The sequence below is a fragment of the Ciconia boyciana genome, chromosome 13 (genome assembly GCF_034638445.1).
Source record: "Ciconia boyciana chromosome 13, ASM3463844v1, whole genome shotgun sequence".
Lineage (NCBI taxonomy): Eukaryota > Metazoa > Chordata > Aves > Ciconiiformes > Ciconiidae > Ciconia > Ciconia boyciana.
In genome coordinates, this window is record NC_132946.1 from 1,730,610 (window position 1) to 1,755,143 (window position 24,534).

The 24,534-nt window shown below is 42.6% G+C and overlaps 1 protein-coding gene across 9 annotated transcripts in view; it reads right to left on the reverse strand.

The window, feature by feature from the left end:
• The window catches only part of TSC2 (TSC complex subunit 2), a 35,930-nt gene that overhangs the window by 6,081 nt on the left and 5,315 nt on the right, over positions 1-24,534 (reverse strand). For 3 of the 9 annotated variants that reach the window (XM_072877988.1, XM_072877987.1, XM_072877991.1), the window contains 27 exons: positions 24,259-24,384; positions 23,832-23,905; positions 23,354-23,480; positions 22,553-22,696; positions 22,186-22,323; positions 21,868-21,971; positions 20,998-21,079; positions 19,926-20,081; positions 19,479-19,595; positions 18,814-18,936; positions 18,417-18,523; positions 17,639-17,792; positions 16,788-16,910; positions 16,328-16,462; positions 15,574-15,763; positions 15,041-15,134; positions 14,617-14,737; positions 14,300-14,394; positions 11,625-11,756; positions 9,688-9,852; positions 8,873-9,025; positions 8,592-8,704; positions 7,947-8,168; positions 5,925-6,140; positions 1,805-1,965; positions 943-1,445; positions 29-104 (listed from right to left, as the gene is read on the reverse strand). In XM_072877988.1, the coding sequence (XP_072734089.1) occupies positions 29-104; positions 943-1,445; positions 1,805-1,965; positions 5,925-6,140; positions 7,947-8,168; positions 8,592-8,704; positions 8,873-9,025; positions 9,688-9,852; positions 11,625-11,756; positions 14,300-14,394; positions 14,617-14,737; positions 15,041-15,134; positions 15,574-15,763; positions 16,328-16,462; positions 16,788-16,910; positions 17,639-17,792; positions 18,417-18,523; positions 18,814-18,936; positions 19,479-19,595; positions 19,926-20,081; positions 20,998-21,079; positions 21,868-21,971; positions 22,186-22,323; positions 22,553-22,696; positions 23,354-23,480; positions 23,832-23,905; positions 24,259-24,384 (3,951 nt within the window). Of the gene's footprint in view, positions 1-28; positions 105-942; positions 1,446-1,804; positions 1,966-4,158; positions 4,228-5,924; positions 6,141-7,946; positions 8,169-8,591; positions 8,705-8,872; positions 9,026-9,687; positions 9,853-11,624; positions 11,757-14,299; positions 14,395-14,616; positions 14,738-15,040; positions 15,135-15,573; positions 15,764-16,327; positions 16,463-16,787; positions 16,911-17,638; positions 17,793-18,416; positions 18,524-18,813; positions 18,937-19,478; positions 19,596-19,925; positions 20,082-20,997; positions 21,080-21,867; positions 21,972-22,185; positions 22,324-22,552; positions 22,697-23,353; positions 23,481-23,831; positions 23,906-24,258; positions 24,385-24,534 lie in introns of all 9 variants that reach the window. The other 6 variants (XM_072877992.1, XM_072877986.1, XM_072877985.1 and 3 more) reach the window with 6 other exon arrangements.

Sequence of the window (24,534 nt, forward strand, 5' to 3'; positions counted from 1 at the left end):
GAATTTAAAAAAAAAAATCCTTGCCTACCTCATTTGGTAACAAAAGGGGCTTGTTGTTTTCATCGCCAAAGAATGGGGAGTGGTACAACTGTAAAAACACAAAGCTAAGGGAGAGAGGGGGAAAAAAGTCCTGTTACCATAAAAATTAAGTCAATTTTGATCTGTTGTATGCGAGTACGTTAAATACAGAAGAAAAAAGAGGAGCAATTAAAATGCTAACAGAGCATTACTCATCTTCTAGAGACACTTTAGGTGCCTGGACTACCTGCAGTTTGTAATAGACCCCTGTCATAAAAATCAATGGTTATGTCAAAGAGCGGCAGCTGCACAAATTCCCCGTTCAAAAGGCAATCTTTACACAGAACGGAGGAGTAGGAATGCACTCCTGCCTCACAGCTATGGGGGGTATTTCTAGGCTAGCAGATAAATTATTTTACAGACATTTGCATTCTACCTGCCCTCAATAAGATGAAGATTGTCTCATAATGCAATTTTGGGCAACTACCAATACCTAAAGCTCAAAAAGCAACTATTATAACCCTTTCTTTTCCTTCTTCTTAGTATTTTGCACATTGTATTTCTTGAACTGCAAGACTAGTAATTCATTCTGTTCACAGCAAAATTAACTCTAGGTGACTTGCATTCAAGCTACACATGCATTTGGACCCTAAATCAGGATAGATTAAGAACATGAGGAAACTATTTATCTATTTCTTTCACCATTTAAGAGACCTGTTTCCTAAATCACAAAGTTAATTTGTTGGTAGTGGGTTTAACATGCCTGTATTAGCTCTGGAAAAAACAGGTGATTAATCTTTCTTTTTAATCAGATACTGTTTCGTAGATCCCACAAAACCAGCAGACCACTTTGAACGAATCCAGCCATGGCTGCAGCAATTCTGAGCTCATCATTTCTAGCTTCAGATAAGCCCCTCCACCCACCTTGGGTTTATTCCGGGTACTTTCTCAGCATTGGAGGCTGCTGTTCTGCTCTTGAAGGCATCTCTCTCGATCCTTTTTCCCCTCCTTGATGGGGCTGAGTCAGAGATGGTGTATCCTCGGGGCCGGTGCCCAGAGGGGGAGCGAGGCGAGGTGACAGGACCGGTGCCATCCAACCCGCCTGACCCAGTCACTCTGGCGTCCTCCCCCTTGCCCAGCCAACTGCCCAACCCTTCCCCTTCCAGGTTACCAGACTGGGATTTTGATTTCACTTCTGTGCTCAGCCTCCTTGTTACTTCTCTTCCATTTGCATCTTTGAGGACCTCCTGCAGTGTCTGTAGCTCGGGGGAAGAACTCGACTTGCTGAGTGGCTGGGACGGCTGGAAGGAAAGCTCCTCCAGTGTTCGGCCGTCCTCTGACGGCAGGACTCTCCCGATGGGAATTCCACCCTCCACCAGGTCTTCTGACTTCAGAGATTTTTCTTCTTGGCTGGAGGTTGAGGAGGACTTAAAGAGGGAGAAAAAAAGATGAACAGTTTTCCTGATATGCCAGATAAAAGCTGACAACAGTAACGCTCGAGGCACCCCCTGACGCTTCCAGTGAAAGATGAGCAGAAAGGTGCCAAGTACAAAGCAACGCAGATCGAGGACCCTGCATAAAACAGGTATTTACTGTTGCTGCTCTGCACGCAGTCCCTCACAAGCCATCCAAACTCTCAATCATGACTGCATGTGCATTTTGGTATTGTTAGTGAGTTCTTTCAGAGGGTGCCAAGAGGGACTCATCTGAGCACAGACAATTCTCCCGTGCGTCTAAAGACGGGGCTGTCATACAGGACAGAACTGATTAACCTGTTTCTTCTTACCCTGCTGTAAGACTCCTGGGGTTTACCAAACCTTTCCTCGCTCAGGACCTGCTCAGAACATGAAGTCTCAATGTCCTCACTCTCTGGAGACTCAGCTGGGGACTCGGTTTCCTTTAGCTCCATTTCCGACGGGCTCCCTTCCTCCAGCACCACCGCTGATTCTATCGAGACACAAGGCAGAAGAACTGAAGTCTGTAGAGAGGCACAGACCGGCAGGCCCCCATCCTCTCCTCTGAAGTACCAGCCTTTTCCCTATGGGATTTCAATGGAAGGCCATATTGAATGAGTGCTCTGGTTCTTTGATTTCTTGTCATGTCAGACTTGCTCCTGGTTCCCCTTTTGTATAGAATAACTGATGGCGTTACCCTCACAGCAAAGGGCTGCGTCTGCTTTGGTCAAAATAAGTGCAGTTGTTTCCAATTATTACTGATGAACAAGCAGGGGACAGAATGAGGAAATGGGACCTTGTACATCAATGCTCGGTTATCAGGACAGACAGGAACTACAGAGATGTAAGAAAGTACAAGACTAGCATTAAAAGTTCATCATTATCCAGGCAATGAAGACATCAGTTCTATGCGAGTGTGCAAAAAGGTAGGTTTTTCTTGTATTGAAATGCAATGCTCCTGTGCCTTGTAGTGGCCTAGAAGGAGATAAGAAATTTTACTAGGAGCCATTTACTTACAGTTTGGCAGTTTTCCTAGTATGTCTCAGTAGAAGCAAAACAATTCAGCCCTAGACATATGAAAGGACAAGAGAGCAAGAGCACTTGCATGCACTGCAGCAATACTGGGAAACCTGCATATGCCATCTGATCAGACAAAGGGTTAATGAAACCACACTGACAAGAAAGCTCCTTGGAAGCCCTGCCTACGGTGGAGGAGGTTATCGAAGCATTTAACGTTGTCTCTACTCCAGGCAGTGACCCTGACCACAGGGATGAGTCTGACCAAAGGCGCCTCTTGCCTTGCTTTTTTGTCCTGAGGAAAAGGCTGGAGAACAGGAGGCTTCCCATTACGCACACAAGGGACTGGAAGACCAATCTGAAAGGCCAAGATTTGTTTTCCAAAGTAAAAAAAAAAAATAAAAATTAGCGCACACACACAAAAAAAGAAAATCAGCAAAATTAAAAAAAAAAAAAAAGAAAAAAAAAACCCAAACACTAAAGCAGCTTTTCCTGGATTGATTTCAGCTCGCAGGACCAAAGTTATTTCAAAGAAGCAATTAAGAGTTAGCATTGCACACACATACCTTCTAAAAAAAACAAAACCAAAACAAAACAAAAAAAACCCAAACAACGTGCTGATCTGGTTAGCTGTCCAAGCCAGAACACACCTGCACATACCCAGCGTTTCCAAGCTTCCCTAGCTCTTACACTACTGCCAAGATTGCTGGTGTTTTTAAATAATGTGAGCACTCACTAATTATTCTTTGGGTGGGAAGAGAATAACGTAAGCAGAGAGGAGAAGTACAGAAAAATATTTTACTGCAGCATCTTTGTGTTGCTTTAAGAGGCCTATGTCAACAACAACCAGCAGTTAAGAATACCCTGCTGCTCTACAGAGAATTTTCCAGTGAAGGAAAGAAGGCAGAAAGACATTTCAACCCTCTAATTAAAATCACAAAGCATTGCAGATTATCAAAGCAATGCAGGTGGTGTGCTCATAAGGCATGCAATTTGATCTCCACTTCATTTAATTACGAAGTCAATTTTACTGAAGTGGAGAAAGATTTTACACTACTATAGAGCCTCCAAAAAGCCAGAATTTAGCAGGTTTTCCCCTGAAATATATTTCTTCTTTTTTTATTTAAAAAACTTTTAACCAGCATCTGTTGTAATGTCAAACTTATATATATCTGATATATATATAATCAGCTCCTTTTATCTTTTCTGTGTCCAATTCTGACAGATTCCTGTGGGCTGAGTAGCATGGGACTTCATTTCAGGGTAGCTTGTCCTGTAGCATACTACACTATGCTCAGAAGTGGGAGCTTTTACATTGAGCAGAACACAAAGCCAATTGTAAAATGAAGCTGAAAATAAATAATTCAATTAATCAAGCCACTCAGACATTTTGACAGGTCATTTAACACTGTGCCTCATGACTCACAATCCACCCCAGCTAAAACAAAAGTTGCTTTAAGAAATTGTCTGCACTTGCAAATGTTGGATCTGGCTTGGACTTCTTCATGCTAGTCAAGATCCCATTTGTTGAGAGTAATGAGACTGGGTACAGACAGGAGACATGGAAGGGGAAAATGAAGTATGAGGGATACATTTTCTATGGATCAGAGGTGTTCTTCTATGGCAATACTTTTTTTTTTTTTTTTCCCTTAAAGATATATAAATATACCTGCCCAGGATATGCTCCTGTGCAACTTCCCTTGACAACTGGACTGGTACATGGAAGAGAAAGAGGCCACTGCAAAGGGAAATCAAGTGAGCAGCTACATCAAAAGGAAGGAGAGACTATATGAAAAAAAAAAAAAATTAAAAAGCACAGAGTTTAAAATGTAACCAAGAGCCTATTTTAAAATAAATAAATAAATAAATAAAAACAAAGGAAAGAACAAGCTGGGATAAGCTCGCTAGATGCCAAAGGGATACTTTAAGGGTACGAGGTCTCAACATGAATAAGGAGGCATAAACACATTCAAACAATGCAGACTCAAACTGCTCTCTTTGAAGAATGCATCTTTGTGAGTTTTAGAAACAGAAAATTCCTTAGTGACATCCTAGCACACGCAGGAAACCAGTCTGAGCTTTTCCTGAGCTACACACTTTTTGCAAAAGATCATTTTTAAACCCACAGAAGAGTCTGAAGAGTAGAAATATGGATAAAGATTCACATAGTTTTAACCTCTAAAGAGGAAGAACAACATGCATATGACAGTCTGACAGCAAAACTTCTTCAAAACATCCATTCGCCAGCCAGCAACGGCGAGTCTACTGTAGAGGCGGTGTTAACAAGAATGTGGCCAAAATTATTTTCTCAGACTGCCACAGGAGTGGCATTCAGGTGGGTGCTTCTTTCAACTAATCAGTTAGCACCTATACACCACAAATTCGTAGGAGTCAATAAAAGTGTTCACGGATAAGAATTCACTTTTTTTTTTTTTAAAGGTGGTAATTTGATTTTGACACTAATTTTGCATTTATGCATTCTGAAATCCTAAAATCATATCCTGCTCTGTTTAAAATGAACCTGAAAACTAGCATTTTTACCAGATTTCCAAACAATCCATACCATTGATGCCACCGCCCCAGAAAAGCCTTGTCTGCTGTTACCACTGCTCAGTTTTGACAGGGCTAGCAGTGCCGAGAGCCTCAGTGTTAGATGTTGTTGATAAGAGCTCTGAGCAGGGATGACATAAAGCTTTAAAAATTTCAGCTCTTGGTCAACACTAACCTCCCAACATTAACAGCTCTTCCGGAAGTGAACTAGCACCAAAGTAAATACAGTGAAAAGCCCTGGCCACTACGTTAAAATAAAGACGTCAAAAGAAACTTAAGTGATTCAACTGCACCAACTGCACCAACTGAAGGCTAAAGTCTTTTTAAGAGGTGAATAAATCCGCAGCCAACAGGATTTGCATTCTGCTATCTCACGCTGTAAAAGGCAGTGGCAGCTAACTGACCCTGGCTGGCAAGGTTTGTAATAGGCCATTCTCCCAGGAACCTAGCGCTCTTAGTGCCCGACACAAACTCCCACACTGAAGACAAATGGAAATGGAAACGCTGCATGGGAAGATCCATCCACATGTGGGATGCCCAGATCAGCCCCAAACAAGTGGAAGAGGGAAAAGAACCATGACTTTGTTCATTTTCATTTGGGGAACAGTTAGCATGAAACATGTTACTCCTCCAAAGAAGCTCCATTACTCCTCTTTCTTCTCTTTAAGAAAAAGAAGTGCTTTTCTGATGGAACATCAGAAGCAAGGAGGAAGGGAATTTTTCACTGAAAACTTCTAGGGACAAGAACTGATTCCCCTTCTCATTGCTATGTTATTCCTCATGCTACTAACTTTACTGTTCTAGAAGACCTGCAGCAACTTCAACAGACTTTAAACAGGCTAGTGACAGCTATGCTGGACACGCTACTGGCCTGACATCTCTCACCTGTGTTGGAACGCTGGAGAAGCGATGGTTTGGCCGTCCCGGTGGCCAAGCTGGAGGAGGGGACAGAGAGGGATTTATATAGAGCCGTTTCTCGGTGTTCTTTAAAACGCTCTGCAGCCATGAGTGCATTAGAGAGCTCTTGCAGGGGCATATTGTTAATATCTGAAGAAAATGGACTGAGCGGGTTCTCCAGACTCATTAGCCAGCTTGTGTTACCTGGTAAGAGAAAATTAGGGAAGAGTATTAAGTACTCCCCCTCCAGAAAGTTTACAACTCACATCGAAAAAAGCACAAATTGTTTTGGATTTTGCAAGTAAAAATCAAAATGGACCGAGTCCTCAGTTCTCCTGACATCTGGCAGAATCATAGAAACAGTAAGGTTGAAAAAGACCTCTTGGATCATCCAGTCCAACCATCAACCCCACACCTCCATGCCTACGAAACCATGTCCCGAAGTGCCACGTCTACACGGTTTTTGAACTCCTCCAGGGATGGTGACTCCACCACCTCTCTGGGCAGCCCGTTCCAATGCTGGACCACCCTTTCAGTAAAGGAATTTTTCCGAATATCCAATCTAAACCTCCCCTGGCACAACTTGAGGCCATTTCCTCTCCTCCTATCACTTGTTACCTGGGAGAAGAGACCAACCCCACCTCTCTACACCCTCCTGTCAGGTAGCTGTAGAGAGCAATAAGGTCTCCCCTCAGCCTCCTTTTCTCCAGGCTAAACAACCCCAGGTCCCTCAGCTGCTCCCCCTCAGCCTTGTGCTCCAGACCCTTCCCCAGCTGCGCTGCCCTTCTCTGGACACGCTCCAGCCCCTCCATGTCTCTCTTGTGGGGAGGGGCCCAACACTGAACACAGCATTCGAGGTGCAGCCTCACCAGTGCCCAGTACAGGGGCACGATCACTGCCCTGCTCCTGCTGGCCACACTATTTTTGATCCAAGCCAGGATGCCATTGGCCTTCTTGGCCACCTGGGCACACTGCTGGCTCATATTCAGGCAGCTGTCGACCAACACCCCCAGGTCCTTCTCTGCTGGGCAGCTTTCCAGCCACTCTTCCCCAAGCCTGTAGCGTTGCATGGGGCTGCTGTGGGCCAAGTGCAGGACCTTGCACTTGGCCTTGTCGAACCTCACACAATTGGCCTGGGCCCATGGATCCAGCCTGTCCAGGTCCCTCTGCAGAGCCTTCCTCCCCTCAGGCAGATCAACACTCCCGCCCAATTTGGTGTCATCTGCAAACTTACTGAGGGCGCACTCAATCCCCTCATCCGGATCATTGATAAAGATATTAAACAAGACTGGCCCCAAAACGGAGCCCTGGGGAACATCGCTTGTGTTTAATTATCAATTAATCACTTGATTAATTTCCTATTTTCAGTAAGTAGCTCCCAGTGCTCTGTACTTCACTCCAAGCTCTTCAAAAACCATCCTTGGTAACTCATTACTACAGCAGATTCCCAAAAGGCACACAAAACACTCAGGTATTTTAAATTAATGATACCCGGTCAGTTATTTTCTCATGAAGCAACTTTCAGCTGAAACAGACAATTCCCTGTTAATGTTGTGTAACATACCAGCATTCAAGAATTTTGACCTTGAACATGACATTACTCCTTCCCTAACAGCAGACACGATTATGCAGCTGCTCTAGCCATAAGCCTCATTCATCTCAAATCTCGCATGGGAAGCTAAAACACAGCACAGACGGATTTTCAAGAAGGAGCACAGAGCAGCATAAAAATGGGAAATGCAAAGTAGGGTTGATATTATCTGGCTCTATTTCTGTAACAGTACTCAATATACACATTTAAGTCCATGCTTCAATCTTTTCACAGGTTTTTTTGTAGACTTAGAACACTAAAGAGTGATTTCAAAGAATCAAGTATCAGATGTATTAGTTTCAAGAGGCAGTAAGCAATAGAGAGATCCATTTGCAACTAAATATGATTTTTTCTTCTTCATCCAGGCTCGGGCTCCTTAGCAAGTCAAAAGAGCTCACTCCGCACTCACATAAAGATACCTGTGGGTCTGCGCACTAGGATTTCTGCCCATCCCTGTGTCAGCAGCGGGACATACGCAGCTAAGTTTGCTTTTTCTTTCTGCAGAGGTGTCTGTGGAGCAGGATTAGTCTTCTCTGATCGAGACGCGGGAGCAGGAGGACTCTGTGTCCCTTGGGAAGCTGAGCCACTGGGGAAATGGGAGGCTGAGCTGTCTAAGGCACCAACACGTAAGGCATGACCACCTAGCAAGACAGACAGAAAAGAGAAGGAAGAGCCATGCTTAGTTAGCACTAAAAATATCTCAGAAGTAGTAAGTAAGTCTTTTAAGCTCCTCTAGCAGCTGCGCTCACAATATTGGGAACCTAAGAGAACTTTACCTTGAATGTGTTTCTTCTAAACCATGAGGTGAGATAAACGTAGGTGATTCTCACTGCAAGTGCTCACCACTTAACCAGTCACCAAAGCTTTCCTGCAAGGAGAGCCGAGCAGGAGGAGCACCACCACTCCTGAGGCCAACAGCTGCTGCTACCTGCCCACTATTAAATACCAGACAGGTCCAGATTCTCAAATTAGTTTAGACACAGGTCTCTTTGGTAGGCACTTGGACACTCAAGACTGCGACATGGACCCAGACATGGCAGTAAGACTCCAGGATAGGAATTTACCAGACATGGATCGGACTCTGTTGCGAGAGCTTCTGCAAACCTGCTGCCCAGCTTGAGATTCCAGTTTTGCTGGAGCTTCTTTAGTTTGTCTCACTTGCAAAACAGGGTCTGAGCTGTGGGAAAAAAAAAAAGATACTGATGCTATTGAAAGAGGAATCAGTCATGCTGGACAAATAAGACATTCCTCTTCTGGTAAGTGGAAAACCTAAAAAGATGCACTGTAACAGTGGTTTAAGTGACTCCGTTAGGTGGAAATTTCTAGAAGTGGGAGCAAAATTTACCTTGATTCTGTGCTGCTTTGGAGCTCTCCAGAGTCTAGGCCAAGCAGGGACCTTGTCCCTGTTCCAACGCTTGTAGTGATGGTCACCAGCTTGTTACCAACCAGCCACGTCTTCGTCCTTCCTCCAGCCAACAGAAACTCACCCACAGGAGACCTAGAACCACATTTGTGATGAAGACAGCTCTCGGGCTGCAGAGCACAGAGCCTACACGGGTGCCTTATTTCATGTAACTACACAGGAGGTACTGCCTGCTTGCCTTCTTTACACAGCGTTTTTAACACACCCCCTGGTCATCAACATACACCTTATCCATCAGGGTAAGGGATGAGCTGAATTTAGTTTCGATTGATAGTAGTACTACTGGACACACGTTGCAGAGCAGTCCAGTTCAATCCTGGACGCACACCACAGAGCAGAAGGGAACGAGCCTCGTCTGAGCTACGTCTCTCCTTCTGGGAAGGGCTAGCAAGAAAAGTAAATGCCCTCCATTTGAAGCCAGCTGGCACGACATTCAGTTCTGTAGCGAAGACTGTGATTATCCAGCAAGGACACGGAGCAAAGCACTGCTCACAGACAGCATGCCTTCAAGGCATCTCCTTCTGGACAGCTCAAGGCTGAGGCAAAGACTGGTCGGCTCCAGTGGACTTCTCTCATCTAACCTCATATTTAGCCAAGGCAGATTTTATCTGTGAGGGATGGCTTCAGAGCCCGGGCCTGCCAGAATCTCAAATGTGTCACGGTAATTTTCCACTAATAAAGTGAAATACGAACCTCAAACAAAAACATCTCTCCCATGGTCACCGACTGACCCCTACCTCTTAGGCACCGCAGTGAAGTTTGAAAAGACGTATCGAGCCATCATATCCAGACAGGTCTCAGTGAGCTCCAGGTGGAGATTTTTTAAGTTGTCATCAGCCTGAGCCATTGAATTTTCATCTGCAGAGCCCAGGCTTGAACTAGTGATGGATGTTTGTATCCGACTAGAAGAGAATGTTTCCAACTGACAGATCACATTGCAAAATGCTTGTCCCTGTCACCCGAGAGACAGTGTGATGCAGAACAACCTGCGATACATGCAAGTGCCAGATCGGAGAGGTGGCCAGACATTAAACCCAGGACATAATAAAAATACTTTTGGATCAGCCTCATGCTGTGCTTTGTAGATTGTCATTGCAGAAAGTGTATTTTATCTTGAGAGACTGAGAAACATTTAAATGTCCATCAACTGACTAGGCCAGCGCTCTCTGATGTTGGGTGGCCCATGGGCAAGTGCACCAAGCAAAGAGCGAGTGGCAGCACCATGCTTTGAGCTCGCTAATCTATAGTGAGGGCAAGCGTCCCGTGACCTGCAGTTTCCCAGCCAACATGTTGCCCATGAGCCACAAATCGGGGCACTCCAGAATTAATGTTATAATCCTGTGGTTTGCTTTTTTCTCTGTTGCATCCCTTTCATATATTGATTTTTTTCCTCCAAATTCAATAGCTATGTAAAACCTAATTTAACTTGAAATTGAAAAAAATTGCACTCTGAACAGGAAATTGGCACAAGAATAGAGAGCAACTCTGCCTTCAAATCAGCCAAGTTAGCAATGCAATTTAAAACAACTGCAATAACAGGCTGGATCGCAGTATTTTATAAAGATGACTCCTTATGCCATCGTAATACAAACTAAGCTGAGATACAGCCAAATTTTTTATGACATGGCAACTTCTTTGGCATCATTAAGGGTAATTATCTGAACTTTTAGTTGCTACCATTTACATATAAATACAAGAGAAGAAAATCACCTAATAGATGAATGGGGATATCAGAGAATGAAGTGCCAGAATTGTATTCACAATTGACTCACTTCAGAGTCTTTCCCCCAAATACCATATAGTTACAGTCAAAAATAAAAACACAGAAAATAAAGTTCCACTGACAGCAATCCTTACAGATTAAGGCACAAATCTTCAGGTCCAGATTTTAAACCAACATATGACAGACAGCAGTTTAACACTCAAGGGCAGTAATCCAGAAATACATTTTAAAAACTAGTATAAATTGTTTCATCTTTCATGTGAGCAAATCAATGTCTGCAATCAAAACCTGTTTCCTTTAGCCGTGAAAGCAATAGCTTCATATGGGTTGAGCACACATTTCACTGCTCTACGGAAAGACAAATTAAGGTTTTCACGGCATCATGCTTTAGACCAGAATACTTCTGTCAGCTCCCTTTGCCTCAAAGAACAAATCCTAAACTGAGGCCAGAACTATTCCTCATAGTTTGGGAGGAGGGCCTGTACGCAAGTTTGCAGAGTATCAAAAGCCTCTCCTGGGGCAAGTCGCTGCTTAGAAGGCTGAAGCTTTCATGAGTTTTAACCAGGACTCTCACTTGACCAGAATGCAACCTTTTTCTTCCCCTTTTTTTTTTCCCCTGGTGTTTTTTGTTTGTTTGTTTGTTTTTCCCCCCTTCACCATCTTTACTTTGAAAACAGAAATTTTTGTTGCTAAAGCATCAGAGAATAGGGCAAAGTAACCATACTCAACTTAGAGTGTGATGTGACAACCCAATTGCCGGCCTTGGGAAGCCATGGGATATCCATGATACTTTCCCAAAACCTTTGACGGTGGCTAAGGCCAGCTTTTTATTGCGTAACAAAGTCATGCAAGCATCCCACATGCAATTCCACCCTGCTTCCACCCACCCTTGCAGTAAAACTTCCAAGTGCTGAGTTGCTCTTGGATTCTCCCCATTTAAAGTGCCTCTACCTGCGGACCACATGTTCAGACACACTGATGCTGCGGGATCGGAAGGCATCAACTGCAGAGGATTCTTTCAGCTCTTTCACTGGAGGAGAGTTATTCAAGCCTTGCTTTGCATTTTTGGCTAGTCTTAAACTACTAGGTGGAGAAGCACCAAGCCCCAAAAGAGGTCACAGGAAGGGAGGAAATCATTGTAGGGATGTAGGTTGAAAGGTCACAGGTCACAGGGTCAATATTGGGGGATCCCGGAGGGTGATGTAAAATAAAACAAATGCCAAAAAAGGAAAACAAAAATTAAAACGTACAAACAAGCAGAGCTGAAAGCATTAAAAAGACAAACCACATTTTGAAAACAAGATTTTAAACGTGCTACAAAACAAATGAAATTAGTACAAGTTAAAACGAAAAACTGATTGAAATGATAGTTGGAATACTGCACTGTTAAACAAAGGCAAGAGCACCTGAATGCTAATTTGGCACAAATTTCTCAAGTCTGAGAAGTTTTGTGCAGTTCAACCACCTCTTCTGTTGCCCCAGCTCACCACTTCAGCACGGCTAAAAACCTGACTACTTCCACAGAGACCAGATCCTAAAATGCTTTACTAATACCAAGTAGCAGCACATTTTTCTAAGAGACACAGGAATATGTCAGCCATCTCTACCTCTGTTAGGCCTGGCCCAAATCTGAGCTTCTACCCTGAATCACAAAAAGACCCAGGGCCAGTCAGAGGTGCTCCTTAGCTCAGCTCGAGACGCTGGGGGAGACTCAGCCCATCTATATGAGACTGATCCTTCTCACACTGCACAGACAGAAGGGCAAGAAGAAAAACATCCTCTTGGCTGTTGCTGACTGCGTGATGCTTTTCTGTCAAACAAGCTATCTTATTTCAGGTGGCTCGAGGTAATCCACTTGACTTTCAACTGGAACAGAAAGAAAGATAAGCCTTTACACTGTCAGGTGCCAACCACATGTGGGAGATGACAGCAATTAACATCTAAGAGGCACTTTAATTAGTCACTGCTGAGATGCATGCCTAGCTCAGTAGTAATTCGGGCATAACAGTTGGTCCAGCAGTTCACATCCCCATATATAAAATGCGGATACCAATGTAACCCTTCTGGCTCTTTCTAAACATGATTTATTTGCTATCCTCCTTTCAGTGAATTATTACATTTCAGATAGCCACCTGGAGGGATCAGAATTTATTTGTTCTTCTCCCAACGACCTCTGACAAATTACTTTTGGCCACAACTGGAGATGTGACTGCAGAGAGCACAGGCCCATACTCTGAGATAACCACCTACATCAACATCATGCCATTCAGCAACCTTGGGAACCGTTGGGATCTTGATCTCTTGGAACACCCAGCACCTCAGCTAGGGCACAGAAATGCTTATTCTTTGGGCTTAAGGCGTGAAAACCAAGCACACAAGCTTCTCAAGTAAGGAAACTGATATCTGCTCAAAGCTATTTCCTCTCATTTAGCCAGAATCCAAGCTCAGATGGACTCAGAGGCAGTGGCATCCTGCCATTCTGGTGTTTCGGGTTGCTGCCTGAGTACAGCCCACACTCCTTAGCAGAGATTTCTGTGGCAAGTGATCCAGCAGCGTTAGCAAAAGCCTTTAGATACAGTAGTATTCCAACCTGGTAGAATTTAACAGGTTTTTGGAAAAAAGATTAGTTGAAATTCTAATTTGAGAGATGAGTGTCAAAAGGCTTCTCTTCCAAGTTTCTGAATGAAAGAGGAGGAGATGGGAGAGATGAAACACAAAACAGGGTTTACAGCTATAGCATTAGGACAGGGATGGTGTTTCTTCATTGCAAGATACTCCTTGAGCCTTGCAGTTAAAGTAGAGGCACTTTCCCCAGGGTTCAAATGCCACTGTATGCTTATTGCACATTAAAACACTGAAGCAAGTTAAGTGAACCAATTTAGGTAAGCCCTGAAGGTAAAAGGATGTTAGAGAAACCCTGAACACCTTCCGAGGAATATCTTCCTATCCCAGTAAACGTTACTTTGAAAGACTGTTGGCAAGATCTGTTCTAGCTTCTAAAGACATTAGGTTTTGCTTAAAACTGACGTAATGGCTTCACAATTAAAAAAAAAAGGATCGGGCCATCCAGACACACAGAAGGCAGCTGTCTGCCACCCTGTCCACACTGACTTGACAGCACTATGGAAAAACACAGCATTGGCGCTCTCAATTTATACGGGTTGCTAATCACAACAATTTCTCTGGCAATCATTTAAATAGTCATCACGGATCAGTTATCAAAGGGAGTTAACACTATCAATATGAACATGGTATTCTACTACTTCCGGTATTACCCTTCTCTATTACTTCTGGTAGCATCGTACTGACAGACATCAACCTGAAAGAACTGCTGATTTTCAAAAATTAACAACAAAAAGCCCCACACCTTACTGCAAAGGCTTACAGAACAGCCAGTGATGCCCTCATACGTCCTATGAGACTGTCAGCTTGGTTTGATTCCAGCTTCTTACCAACCTAAGTTTGTCTTTTACCAATCCCCTGACCTAAAGAGGTTTACTTTGCTTGCTTAAATGCACTGTCAGATTTTGGATAACTAGACCCAGCCTCCTCCAGAAAAACACAGGGAAGGGTGTGAGCGCTAGAACAGGGAACAAAAGACTCTGCTGGAGTCAAATATAATTTACCTTTTTGGCCTCTCATTCAGGCTTGTACTGCGAGCCCTGAAACTGTCCTTCTCAGGCGTGTCATCAAAGGAAAGGAGGACATTTGAGCGCAAACCCTGCCAATTGAGACAAACAGATAACAGTGTGAATGGCTAGGACGTGCAGCTCAAAGACCGCAATCATGGGCCAACGCACAAGAACTCACAGTCAGTTTTGAGAAAGATATTGACAAGAAAATGAGAATTTTTCTAGCTTCAAACAGAACCTTTAAGCTTCTCAAACCAGTTTTTAAGTAACCATTTTTATTATGTACTATTTGATTCAGCAGTGTCCATTACCTTTGTAATATAGGGGACAAAGTCCTTTCGGAAGGGAAGGCGACACCGAATGAACCACATAGCTATCACGTGATGGGCCAGGCAAACGATGTACTGGTTAAACCTAAAACAGCAGAAGGACCTCCACAGAGTTTAATGCTGCATTATGATGCTATTCCAGAACTGAACAGAAGGACTTTTCAATCTCAGAAACAGAACTGTTCCTTTACCTACTGTAAGTATAAAGAAAAAAACCTCAAAAGTTCTGTTCAAGAACAACAGATATTTTGTCCAAGGTGAGTATGTCCCTTCTTCAGAAAAAGCCTGGAGATACCAGAATGAGCAATATCCTATAGCCAACCTTGACCCCAGTACTACAAAAAAAAGCATGTCTCATTCTCTTAATTTTACAGATGAGGAAGAAGCACATTTGCTATGAACTCACTTGGAAGGGTTTGTGTATGGTAGGGAGATGGCAAACACACTGGCATACTGCTCTGCTGCAAAGTTCCTGTAGAGGTGAGGCAGCCTTGCTAGAGCTAGAACAGTTCAAGAAGAAAACCAACATAGGTGAGGTCTGAACACAAACTATTCAATATCACAATTCAGTTTAATTTGAATTGTTTTGTTTCTTCTGAATCATCAGCTGACATGGAAGTTAACATCATGGTGGAATTTCACGCTATTTAAGTTATAAGCAGCAAGGTGGAGAAAGCAGCTTCGTATTTCCCATCACCATATGACTGCGCTACACAGAGCATGCCTCTTTCTTCAGTGTGTGCGAGTGCTTTAAATAGAAAAGCAGTAACAAACAAGAGATGATCAAACATCTATATCTTGAGGATGGTGCAAGGGCATCACCAGAACCCAAGAAACCCTTACAATGCATTCCACATGACTAACACAACCAAAATACCCATATTCAATGCAAACAATACAACTACAGAAGATCGAAAGTAGAAGAACATTCTGACTTACTTGAAAGAAATTCTAAGAGAGGGATTGCCATATTGGCTGTAGCGGAAATGTGGGTTAATTTGACTATTAAGACAGGAAGTGCCTTTATAATGATGTCGGGCATCTCGACGCTACAGACAGAGAGTGCCACAACGCACTGGTTTGCACAGCGATAAATAAGACCATGTTCCAGGCAATACACTATTTCACGCTAGAAGGGTAAAAAAGAAAAAAAGTCATAATACAGGGAAAGAGAAAACCTCTGATGTACGATCTCCTGACTTCAGTTAGCGTTTCAGAATGGCTTGCAAGGTATCACTACTGCAAGACCTGTATGATGCACATGAATTGTCATCCAAAATGCGCTAACACAGAACCCGAAATGATGTTGTATGTATTCTATGCCAAAATCTTAAGATAGGACTTTAATTGAGTAGACATTTTAGAAATTATTATTTAAGTTTTTGATTAAACAGAATTTTTATGTTTATCAGGGTCTTCCAGCAGAGGCTAAAGTCACTCAGTGACCTGCAAGGGGGGACAGGTACGGACACAGAACACTGAATCCAACTGACCGGACGGTTACTGCTGCACAAAGTTAGCAAAGTATTTTTTCACCCCTGACCCCACTCCAAATACAGTAGATAAAGCTTTTTATAATAGAAAAGGGCAGCGTTACTTTGCACTTAAGTCTCCTAACCAGCTAGTATGAGAAAATGCTCTACTATACAGGCTCAGGCCCCATCCCTCCTACCTCCTCTTCCTTTCCCCATACCTGTTTAGCTTTGTCCAGATAATTATGATAAGATATTAATGCCGTCAGTACTGGAACTACAGCCAGATGCAAATCAGTGCGAGAAAAGCCTTCTGGGGTACCATGGAGTCTGTCGGTAGTCTTTTTGTCTGTGAGCTGATATATCACACAGTAAGTTAGAACACCTCAGGCTAAAAATACTCACTAAAAGGCAGTAGACAGGCACTGCCCATAGCTCCCTTTTCACATGTATACATACATACTTAACGAACAGTCATTATTACCTACTTCTGTACCTAAAACAACCCTCGCAAAAAGGGAAGGTGAGTGAGGATTGACAACCCGCATGCTAATCTTCAAAATATTAGACTGAAGGAAAAAAAAACAAACAAACAAAACAAAACTCAAAGAAAACCCCCAACCAACTCTCACGCAACCGAAGGATCTGATGATTATACATCAGTAGGGTGCATAGCATTACCATGTAGCTCAGCGCGGAGGCCAGGAGGTCTATGTTACAAGGAGAGGTTAAAAATAGCACTTTATAGCGGAGGGATTCAGGTAATTTGTTGAGGACCAACTTCAACACCTTCCAGTCTGTCTCCTGGAAAGAAAGAAAAAGTTAAGGTGGAAAATTTTTGTACAATTTCAGTTCAGTTTGAAAGTAAGACCAATCAAGTTTCAGACAGCATGCCAGTTCCTAGGCAGATGTATGTCTTGCCATGGTAGCTACATAAAAAGAAGTGGCATTTAGCTGTCACAAGTGACCTCCTGTCTGTCATCCAGCTCTAGGTGCAATATTGGCACTGCAAACCGGAAGACAACTTGTATCCAGATCTGACTGGGCTCAAAAAGACAGAGACGGAATTCAATTCTCCTAACCACCAGCACAAATTAACTTCCAGAGCAAGACAACCCCTCAGCACACAGCTATGTCAAATACAACACTAATGAACAATTTATATTTACAGTTTATTAGCAACTGAAACACTTACCAAATCTCAAAATACTTCAAAAACTTGCAGTAGGAAGGTTTCTTTTAGTTTCAAATGCCCTTTCAGAAACAGGATTATTTATTTGATCTTTGTTTAACAAACCCATTTTTTTTTGCCCTTGTCTGCTCTGAAGCAGAGTGAAATGAAAGCTTTGCTTAGTTTCTGAAGAGCTGAACTGGTGCTCCCACTGGTGGTTGTAAAGCTGCACAATCACACACAGATTCTCCCCAAGAAGGAGGATTTTCGTATTGCTTTTCAGACGTTATTTAGATACTGTGGGACAGAATTCCCTTGCCAGCTGGTTTAAGTTGACAGCTCTCATTACGAGTGGACGTACTTGCTTCAAACACTGCAGAAGGACGCCAAAGACCATGGAGTATGGCAGATGCCCTATACGAACGGTGGCGTTCTGGGAAGGCACACTGGGGCTTCCTGAAGGCGGAGAGAGCGTACCAGTCGGCTTTTTCTCAGAAGCCCTCTTCTCTGCTTCTCTACAACATGGAAAGGGAGAAAAATACATGTCATGTAAAATCAAGCTCAGAACAGCCTATTCATGTGACCTACAGTGCTACCCTATTTGGTAACCAGTTTAATGACCAAACAACAATATAAATTGCATTTTCAAGTGAAAAACACAGGATTGCCCAGTAGACGGACAGGAATGAGTCAGTTCAGTTAGGTTAAGGATTCTTCTATCCAGGCCCTTAGCAAATTTAGCAAGGTATCTTTTGGGGCATGTTACACAAAGAACTTCAGACCAAGCTATAAAATCAAAAATAGTCAGATTTGTACAAATCATTGAATCAAACCTCAATGTGAAAACTGGTTTCAGGCAGGAAATTGCCAACGTTTTTGTGAAGTTTTGTGAGCAGGAACAGAAATTTCATGTCCGAGATTGAGAGCTCTGTAGGTAAGTGATTTGTAAGAACAATTCACCAATGAGTTATTAGTGGCGACAATCCTAGGCTGTAACTATAGACTTGTCTAGTAGCTGATTCATCAGGATTTGGAAGATTTAGAAAAACTGCAGATTGCTACTGATGGACCATTAAGCTTGTGCAAAAATACCAAGTAGTTTGGAGAACAGCTTTTGCTTAATGCAATGAGAAACCTACACAAAATCACATAGACAGTAAGGGCTAAACCTCACTGCTCCATCCTTGTTGGAAAGGCCAAGACGGTGGAGGGAGTCAGCTCGAAGCATCAGCAGGAAATCAAATACCTGTAACAGAGAAGACACTGGAATCACTCAAAACCCAAACCAGTGGAATACTCTCCCACCTCCCCATGAGACACTTTTGCAAGTACAAGGGGATTTTTAATAGATGCTGTGGCTAGCTCTGTACGAGGGATCGCTTCTGGTGTTACAGTACATATACATACTCCTATTAGCCAAGAAACGTTTAATTTTACTTCTGGCAAGCTCTAGAGCACACATTCCCCACCTGCCACCCAAGAATTCCAAAGACAGCATGCAGCTCTCGACCTGAAAGCATAGGTTACTGCTCATACCTGCAATCTGATGCTGCTGGCAACAGCAAGGCTGTACGCGTATATATAATGGCGTTGGACGTGGTGAATCAGCATCTCATACACCCGCGTTGCATGGCTGGAGGGTAAGCTGTAGAGTTTTGTCTACAGAGGAACAGAAACACAAAGCAAAAGGCAGACTGACACTTGTTATTCAGAAATGTGTATCTGCACTGAGAATTCAAGAAAAACACAGCAAAAACTTGCTCCTGAAAGCAAGATGAACAGATGGCTCTGGACAGAACCTCTGCAAAGACTCCACAGCAACTCTACCTGGCTCCAGAAGGGCACTGGCTGGAACAACCAGCTCTTCACAACTGCTTAACCATGTCTCGGGACATGCTACCCAAACACAATGGATCTATTCAAGGTTATGAACCACTCCCTTTCTGCTGGTTTATGAACACATCTGGCCTCCGCACATGAAAATGTGCTCATATTCATTGTACAATGGAAATTAAGAAAATAAAACATTTAGCAAACAGTCGTACAGTACCCAAAAGCAAAAGGAGTGACCAAAACAAGAGTTAAAACATTAAGTGGACAAAAGTCGGAATATTCAATAGTGGGAGAACGGTTATCTAAAAAGCCAAGTCCAGCAGAAGACTATTCTGAAGAAGACGTGTTTAGTGCTTTGCAGCATTTACCTGAAGAATTATCAGGAGTCCAAGAACTGCTGTCTTGACATCCTCCAAAGAAGCAGAATACGAGAGCAAGTCCCTCTCTTCCAGTTCAGAAGGAGAGGAGAGAGAATGTGCAGCCACCTTTTAAAAAGAAAAGCAATCCATGGTTTAAATCTGCAACACACCTTTTCTTTATTTACATCCTGGAAGGTCAGGAAAGACTACAGCAAGTCATCCTTGCAGGAAATTCTGCAAGCTCTGTCAGGTAGCTCGGAGGTGTGTTGATAGGGTTTCTAAAGCTCCCTTCCGCTCCGCACTTCAGGCTTGCATCCTCCAAAACCCAGCAATTTTACAATAGCCTAGTGAACCGTGCAAGTGATAACAGTCCTGGGTTAGTCTCCTCAGTCACAGTAAGGGGACCTGGCAAAAGATGTGGCGATACTACTGACAATTGACCAAACTCTGCCTCACCTTTTCTATGATATCAAGCAAGCTGTTAAAGTGATGTGTGTTGCAGCCTTCAGCCAGGTCTACGAGTAGCTGAGTGGCCAGTTTTCGGACTTGATGGTCTTTATCCTCTGGTATGTGAGCCAGCTGAGAGATCACAACCAAGTTTATCAGCTCTTCCTGCAAGAGGACAGACCTTAATAAGCCTTGACATTTTGCTGTCAGTTGTTCACTCAGCATGTTAAAGAGACAAATAATTACAAACAAAAGAACACTGATATTCTGGTATCAGGCTTGTTCCTCAACTAACTGTTTGGGTCCTTGATCTTTCCTCTTTCATCCAATTAAGTATTTCTGTATGCCATCCCTCCAAATATTTATGACTTTTGTTGAATTTGGATTCAATGCTTTGGGTTTTGTCTGCCCTACAGACTTGATAGCCCAGGCTCAAATAGACTGTTGACAAGGGATTTCTAAGGCTTGGTTTTTTTGAGAGAGAGAGGAAACATGCAACAGCATCATGTTTTCACAAATCTTGAAGGAATCCAAGAAGCACCTCTGCCCCTTCCTGTCCTCTGACACTCTGGGTACATTCCAAGGAGCTGAAGACATCCCCAGAGCTCTTCTGTAACTCCTCTCTCAGACAGCTTCCATCTTGGATTGCAATTAAACTGCAAGCACCAAGACAAGTCGATCTGCTTACGTCAGATTATTTCCAGGCCTCATCTTTTTACAAAGCTTTTAAATAAACTCTGCATCTCTCACATTGACTTTCCTTTCTTCCAAAACAAAATGTATATGGAATTAATGACCTTAAAACAGGGAAGCAAATACACAACCAGGTATGTCCTCAAAACACAGCAGCTCCCACTGCAAGTTGCACATATCTGTATCCAACCAAGCACAATTAAAAGGCAAGTCCTCCTACAACCATCCTAAAGAAACACGTCTACGGCGTGCAACATTTAAAAAACAGTTCTGTGCATTCCCCAGTGGCAGAGACGAGCTGAAGCACACCATAAAACATGCCTCACCAAAGCCTTTCCCACCCACTTAAGATCTCACATGTGATCATCAGAAACAGATAAACACACACCTCATAGAACTGTCTGTTAATACTCAGGACAAAGGACAAGACATCCAGAACTTTAATACGAACAGCACTACGACTTTCGTTCCTAAAATGGGAAGAGCAAATTCAGGATGAATAAAATAAAGTTGCTGATATTTAGGGAAAGGGGGAGAGGAGAAAAGGAAAGTAAAACTAAAGTAAACTAGGAAACTTCTTAAGAGTTAGAACAATAACTGTTAGAGAATAGCTTAGCCTTCAGTTAATGTCTCTACATACGAAATCAGATTCAAGAACAATTGGAGACTGGAATCCCAGTTCAGCTTTTACTACTTCTGGAGACCTGTAACTGCAGTTTTCCCATTTCCAATCCAAACTAGGAAGCACATGTCAGAAGAACAAGTGCTCTGGTGAGAAAATTCAAAACCAAACATATGACACCGAGGAAGAGTTGCTCTTTGGCAGCATTTCACAGATGAGACAGAAGTTTGTTATTGCTGTATGTTGATATTTTAGAGCACAAGAATACGTTTAGGAGTACCAATTCAAAAACAGATAACTTCAATACTGGATAACCATATGCAATCCTCACGCTTAACAGGAAAGTCTTGTTTGGTGTCAGAACTACAAAGTGCTGTGGAGTGGAACATGTAACTGCCTAAGCTAACTGGAACAGCACTATCCAATGGAAATAAAGAAAAAAAAAGCATAAAAAACTCCGCGGAAAGTTTTTCTTCTGTGAAACAAAATCCTTTCATGTACTGTGCCCCAGAACTACCATACTTCTTAGCAGTCATTTACTACCATTAGAACTTCAGAAAACAAAATTATCTAAGATGAAAAGGTGGCAAGAAACATTTGAAAGTGCCTTGTATTCACAAAGTTATGATTTCATACCTGAAGAATCTCTCCATTAACATCTGCAGGTTGTGAATCCAGCCATCTTTGGCAGGATGAATGGATTGAGCTCTGTATGTTATCAAGTTTAATACAGAAGATTCCTTTCACGGAAAGATCAAGAATTTTTTTTTTAGTGTATAAGCAAATACAATATATCCATTCCCCCAACACCCTCCCCAAGAATAAGGCTCATATAAGTCCTTGCTGTGATTTTCTGACCACTTGCTATTTTAGGACTCCCAACTTTCAACTGTACTGAGTAACAAAACAGATTCAACTGGCAACAAAGGAAGTCGATAATAAGTAAATTCTTACTGGTCTCTGATCAGCACATCTTTCCACGAGCTCAAAAAATCTCTCTTCGGAGCCATGGAATTCATTCTGGTCACAGAGTTCTTCTACTGTAGTCAAAAGATCATGTACAATGGACTTAAGTTCCTGGCTCTCCAAACTCTGAAACAGAGACAAAAACATTCCTAAAAAAGACTTCCACCTTACCAGAAAGTGCTAACTGTTAAATACAAACAGAAAACTCAGTTGAGAAGCACAGTATCGAGAACTGGGCTAAACGTTCATTCAGCTTCAAAGTTCACTAGAGTGTACAAACAGGAGATCAATTTGCAAAAATATTTATGGCAAGGTCTTTTGATTGAAAGCACATCAAGACAGGCTCAACACTTACCTGCAGCTGTTGCAGTAATCGCTCCATGATGTCCAAAAGGATATCCCACGTTACAGCTTGCAGCTCCTTCCCATACTTCTTTATCAGACGTGTTATGGACAAAACTATCTCATAAGACACAACTGCATTGGGACATGTCATGGCCTGGAATACAAAGCATTTCAGTCAGTTAACAGTTGGAAAGCAGTGATCAGAAACCCTCTTAAATTCAAATGAAGCATGCCTTACTAATTAGGAACTTAGCCTGAAGGTCTGAGATAAATATATTCAAGCCTATGCACACAAAGGGCAAAGAACCGCTTTATAAAGCGCAGTTATGCACTCTTGCAAACAGCTGTAGATCAGACGTCAAATACAGTCCCACCTTACAGAGCAGACACATGAGGTTAAAGCTAGCAATTCCTGCTTGATGCCCTGGGATGAGAAAATGTTGAGAGCGCTCTGAGGCTGTCCCTGAAGACACCATCCCTTGCTTTTTGTACCAGACACTGGAAAGAGTGAATGTTTTGCTTTGTTTTTATTTTTTAAGCTAAAGTACCCACAATGTAGATATTTGATAAAAAGAACTCAGACTTTGCTTTTCTGGCCAACAAAGATATTCCAGAAGGAGGCCTCAGTTTCAAACTTAAATCCTCTGTTCTTTTACTGTTTCCCCATGCTTCACCCTATACCCAAATTGCTGTTTCTCGTCTTTCAGGCCTACAAAGATCTCTTTGGTGTAGGGGACCACATTTTTGTTCTAAATTTGTACAGGTCCAGATGTATACCTGATGAAAAAGTTCCTCCAGCATCCCATCCTACCTTGAGGAATGAAGGCAGCACTGAAGTTGGGGAATTCTTGAGTGAGTTGAGGCGATGAGCACCCCACAGAGCCATCCCAACAAAGAACACAGCTCCTCTCAGCAGCGCTGCATCCGCCATGTAAGCTCTAAGAACAGATGGAAGGAAAGTCTTAGGCCATGCTACAATTATTTTAGCATACAAGAGTCAACAGGAAGAAACACCGTCACAACAGGAATTCCCAGCTGTTATACATCGGAGCCTTGCACTGCAATTTACAAACATTAAAAGCAGAAAATCATTTAGTACAACTTTAAACAAAGGAAAATTCAATTCAGGAAGCCAAAAAATGAGCACTTCAGCAGCATAACTAGGAAGGGAATTCATTTCTAAGCATCAGAACCTTCAGCTTGTTCTACTGAGGTCAGTGACTCCCCTATCTATCTCAACAGGACTTCTCCTGAATTCCTTGGGTTTTGTTAAGATACACCTTCTTTACCTGTCTTCCATGATCCTGCACATGTTGTAGATGGCACTGTGTCCCAAATGAGTTCCCAAAAGGTTGCGCATAAGCTGAAAATTCAAAGACAACACTTAAATATCCAATTGTTAAAACACTCGTTAGCCTAAATACGCAGTTATCTCGCCGATCATGCCCACTTATGGTAAGTAAACGTGTCCAGCCATTTCCATGCCACAACAGAAGCCTGTCACATCAGCTGAGAGGAAACTATGGGTAAATTCCATGGACATGACAGGACTTACACTAACAATCTGCTGATCCCTTAATACTTGAAACAATTTTTAATTTACTCTTAAAATGAAACTGAAATTTATGGCAGATATACACAGGCACATCTGACACTTCATCTATGAGGCCAAAAGAGCAAACTCATTAAAAAACAAAACTACAAGAAAGTTCTGACCTTCCAGCACGGCTCGCAGAGCTCCTTCACATTGATGGTACGGCACAAAGTGATGATAAATACTGGCAGGTTCTCTGATGGCAGACAGTTATAGCAAACAACTGCATCTAGGACTTGCAAGGAAATCTTTGGGGAAGAGAAAGACAAAATGGTTACACACTTCTCTAGGAATAAAGCAGGTCAAATGCTAACCTGGCAGACCCAGGAAATCTTCTGGAAGTCAAAAGGGATACAGATATGTCTTTTTTTTTTTTAAATCATTGCAAGATGGAAAGT